The sequence below is a fragment of the Orycteropus afer genome, unplaced genomic scaffold (genome assembly GCF_000298275.1).
Source record: "Orycteropus afer afer isolate SDZICR_OR568_19922 unplaced genomic scaffold, OryAfe1.0 scaffold00109, whole genome shotgun sequence".
NCBI lineage: Eukaryota > Metazoa > Chordata > Mammalia > Tubulidentata > Orycteropodidae > Orycteropus > Orycteropus afer.
Window position 1 is genome coordinate 5,487,280 of NW_006921696.1, and position 4,618 is coordinate 5,491,897.

At 44.8% G+C, this 4,618-nt stretch overlaps 1 protein-coding gene across 1 annotated transcript in view; it reads left to right on the forward strand.

The window, feature by feature from the left end:
• Positions 1 to 804: 804 nt before the first annotated feature.
• The window catches only part of CUNH3orf33 (chromosome unknown C3orf33 homolog), a 33,188-nt gene continuing 29,374 nt past the window's right edge, over positions 805 to 4,618 (forward strand). Inside the window, exon 1 of the mRNA XM_007943574.1 lies at positions 805 to 918. Within this exon, the coding sequence (XP_007941765.1) occupies positions 805 to 918 (114 nt within the window). The remainder of the gene's footprint in view (positions 919 to 4,618) is intronic.

Below are 4,618 nucleotides of genomic sequence, written 5' to 3' on the forward strand. Positions count from 1 at the left end.
TGCAATATCATTTGCTTTCCACCCTCACTAGAAATTTATAGGCATGTTTATGATATAGCTGGTTGCCTTTATAGGACACAGCGTTGTGGTTGAGAGCATAGACTTTGCCAACTGGTTGAACTGAATCTCAACATAAGATTCCAACTAACTCATCACCTCTTGGTTAGGTGATCTTGGCTACATACATGCCCCCCCACACACACACACATACACACCACATACACATATAATTTTTTACACAAATGTCACCATATTATCTGAGCTATTCTGGGCCTTATTTTTGTTTGTTTCTATACATATTGATTTTTTTTTTTTTTTTTTTAATATGGCAGCTCCATACATATTGTCCACTAACAATTCAAAGATTTAAAGCATATTTAGAGATTGGGTTTACAACATCTGAAAACTTTAATGCACGACTCAAATAGAAAAAAATCTGCGTATATAAGTTGGAGCAGGCAGAAGGAATGGACTATATCAGTTTCCTTTCTCAAGTGTTACATGCAGAAACTGTGGCTGATGTCACAAACTGATAATCACACCACAAGCAGAGGCCAAGAACGTTTCAGCCCCCATCCCCTCACCAAAGAGATCACCCGCGCTGTAGAAAAACCCTACATAAAAGCTGAAGGTTCAGATGTCTGATCACTGGGGCGGGAGGTTTGGCCACAGCAGACGAAAGGCTTGCACAGCACATAGCCGAGCCACCCCGAGGCTGCTGGGAAACGGACCCTGCCGCGGGAGAAATGCGGCGCCCCCTGCCGCTGGACGAGTGCGGTGCAGGCTCGCAGGAAGGCGAAGAATATGGCGGGGCGGCCGGAGGCGCTAGCCTCGCCGCCGCGGGACAGAGACGGAACGGCCCCCAATGTGGTGGCGCGGATCTCACAGTGGGCTGACGACCACCTGATCCTCGTTCGGGTACGGCAGCCCTGCTCTCGGGGCAGGTGTTGGGTACAGGGCCGCGCGGAGCGTCCCTGAGGGAGACATATTCTGGGTAGCCCATAGGCGGTGGACCTAGCTGGTACCTGGGAGGAACGGAAGGGGGCGAGGAAGTGGCACAGGACGGCGACATTGAGAGGGTTTTGAGTGCCTGGCTGCGGAGGGTTGAGGTCGAACTGGGTTCGCGAGGCGCATGGCGGGCCATGGGGGCCTTTCTGCCTAATTCCAGCAAGGCTCCAGCTCCAACTCCAGCTGGGCTTTGGGGACCCCGCAGAGAGACGCTGCCCAAAGCTACATCGAGTCCTTTAGAGCAATTGGAGGGGGCCTGGTGAAGGTGACCAAGTGAGAGCATGTATGCCCTGTACATGCCTTGGGTGAACAGTTTTCTTTTTTAAAAATGAAGTGAAAGGCCACCGGAGTTTGAGCAGAGGAGGGACATCTGATTGTTACTATTTAAAAATTTTATTGTGATTTAGGTGAAAGTTTACAGGGCAAATTCATCTTCCATACAGCGCTTCATAAGCATTTTGCCTCCTGGCATTGATTGCAATTCCCCACGATGTAACAGCTCTCCTCCCACTTCCTCCCCGTAGTTACGTAGTTACCTCTTCCCTGTGTCCTTCCCTCCCAGGCCCTCCCACCTCCACCCCGCAGCCCTGTGGAAACACTGCCCTTCTGTTCTCCCAGGATTGATGTTCCAAGGAGTGTTTTCTACCTGATGTAAATGTTCAACCCATATGCCTGTCTATTGTTTGGCTAGAAGTTCTGGTAGCCTAGTGCCTAAGGCACTTGACTGCTAACCAGAAGGCTGGGGGTACAAACCCACCAGCCACTCATTGGAAGATTGAGCAATCTACTTCCGTAGTGAAACCGCCTCAGAAACCCAAAGAGAGGTCTCTATGAGTCAGGTCTGACTCGAGGGAACATAGTAACAACAACGTTGTTGGGCTGGAAGCCACAGGAGTGAGTTCAATTGCAGACCTGAAGGGTGGGTAGGGCCATAGTCTCAGGCATCTCACCAACTTCTATCAGACCAGCAAATCTGGTCTTTTTTTTTTTTTTTTTTAATGATTTTGAATTTTGTTCCACATTGTTCTCCCACTCTATGTGGGGTCTCCTGCACTGATCCCCCTCTGAGTGGTTGACAGTGGTAGCTGGGCACCATCTAGTTCTTCTGGTTTCATGGTCATACAGGCTGAGGATGGCATGGTCTTGCAGTACCTTGGACTAATTATATCCATGTGTCTTTGGTTTGTGATTATGTTTTAAAAGATCATACCAATTGCTGTGGAGATACACGACTTTTTGACTCTGTTCTAGAGCTCTAAGGAGGAGACGGAGATTTGGTGACTGCAGTAGTGCTAGCAAGAACTATGGGGGTGGTGTGGGTAGATTGGGTGTGGGGTGGGACAGGAAGAGGAGTATCAGGGGGCTGCCCCTGGGTGGAAGAAGGTTGGGGTAATTGATTTGCTGGGGAAAATCTAAAGAATTTTTTGGACATGTGAATTTCAAGATACAGTACTTATTAAAGGGAGATGTATGACCTTGAAGATGCTCATTAGACTCCTAAATGGAATTGTAGATGCTGATCTAGGCAAATGTATAGGACACTCGTGTTGAAAGGAGGTCAAGTCAAAACTGGACATAGAACTGGGAGTGTGCTGCATAAGCCTTAAGTAGTATTTAAAGTCATGGGTTTGAATGACATCTTGGAGCAAGTGGGAAAGCTACAGAAGAAGGCCTAAAACTGAGATCTGTGCCACTCGAACATTTAGAATAGTGGGAATGAGAAGGAGAAGTCAGCAAAGACCAAGAAGGAGCAGGCAGTGAGGGAGGAGGAAAATCAGGAACCGATGTGTTCCAGAAGCCAAGTGAAGAGAGCAATTTAAGGATTGGCTAATTTTTAAAAATTCTTCTCAAAAGTGGAGTAGCATGAGGTTTGCAAATACTGTGAAGCCAAGTAGCACAAGACTGTGGCCTTGTGTGTTCTCTCAGTTGTAGCTTAGACCTTAAAGTAGTACTTGCCGCTTAGTAAGAGCTAGATACATATTTGTGACATTAATGAATGTCAAGTCTATAATTGACAAGGCCTTATTTCTAACAATTAAGCAGGAATGACTGCATGGGCTATTTGAAATTAAAAAATGACTTGAGAAATAATTCAGAAGGAAATAGTGTGTAAATTACCACACATATATTATCCTAAATAACCTAATCACAGAATCCAAAGACTTTATCCTTGTGTATATTAACTTCATTTCTTATATACCTAGTTGTATTTATTGAAAAAAAAAATATTAGATTGTCACTCTTTTTTAGGGAGTTGCAGGATTCTTACTTTTCAGTTAAACTTTTATTAGCGCTATTTCAATTTAAATGAAACACATTAGGAACATCACTAATGTGTTTTTTTAATGCATTTTATTGAAATATAATTTATGCACAGTGAAATACACAAAACTAAAGTGACACGGGTCAATGCATTTTTTTTTTCTTTCTTTTGCAGTGTTCCCTCCCCTTCCCTACCACCCCTGGCAACCAACAAAGAAGTTTCCCTCCATACATAAACCTTTCCTTGACCCTCTACAACAACAAACTAATACTATATTTGTGCTTCTGTGACTGACTTATTTCACTCAGCATAATGTCCTCCAAGTTCATCCATATTATGTGGTGTTTTGCAGACTCTACATTATTCTTTAGTGCTGCATAGCATTCCAGTATGTGTATGTACCATAGTTTGGTCATCCACTCTTCTGATGGGCACGTAGGTTGTTTCCATCTTTTTGCTATTGTAAATAGTGCTGTGATGAACATGAGTGTGCATGTGTCTGTTCCTATCCTGGCTCTCACCTCCCTAGGATATATACCTAATAATAGGATTGCTGGGTCAAATGGTATCTCCAATTCCAACTTTCTAAGGAATCTCCATATTGCTTTCCACAGTGGTTGTGTCACTCATGGTCACACAAGCAGTGTATGAGAGTCCCAATCTCTCCACATCTCTACTAGGATTTGTTATTTTCTGTCTCATTGAATCTTGCCATCAGTGCTGGGGTGAGATGGTATATCTCATTGTTATTTTGATTTACATCTCTCTGATGACCAATGATTGTGAGCATCTTTCATGTATTAGCTGACCACCTGAATATCCTCCTTGGTGAAGTGTCTATTCATGTCTTCTGCCCATTTTTCAAATGGATTGTTAATTCCTTTGGTGTTGAGGCGTTGGAGTTTTCTATCAATCTTAGAGATGTCCCTTGCCAGATATGTTGTTGTTGTTGTTGTTAGGTGCCGTCGAGTCGTTTCCAACGCACAGCGACCCCATGCACAGCAGAACAAAACACTGCCTGATCCCACACCAGCTCCACGATCCCTGCTATACTTCAGCCCATCATCGCAGCCACCATGTCAATCTGTCTCGTTGAAGGCCTCTCCCTCCTTTGTCGACCCTCCACCCTACCAAGCATGGTATCCTTTTTCAGGGAATGGTCCCTTCTGACAACATGACCAAAATAGGTGAGACAAAGCTGGCCGTTCTCGCTTCCAAGGAGCATATCGGGTGCACTTCCCCCAGGACAGATCTGTACGGTCTTTTAGCAGTCCATGGTACTTTCAGCATTCTTCGCCAGCACCACAACTCAAAAGCATCAACTCTTCTTCAGTCTTCCTTATTCAT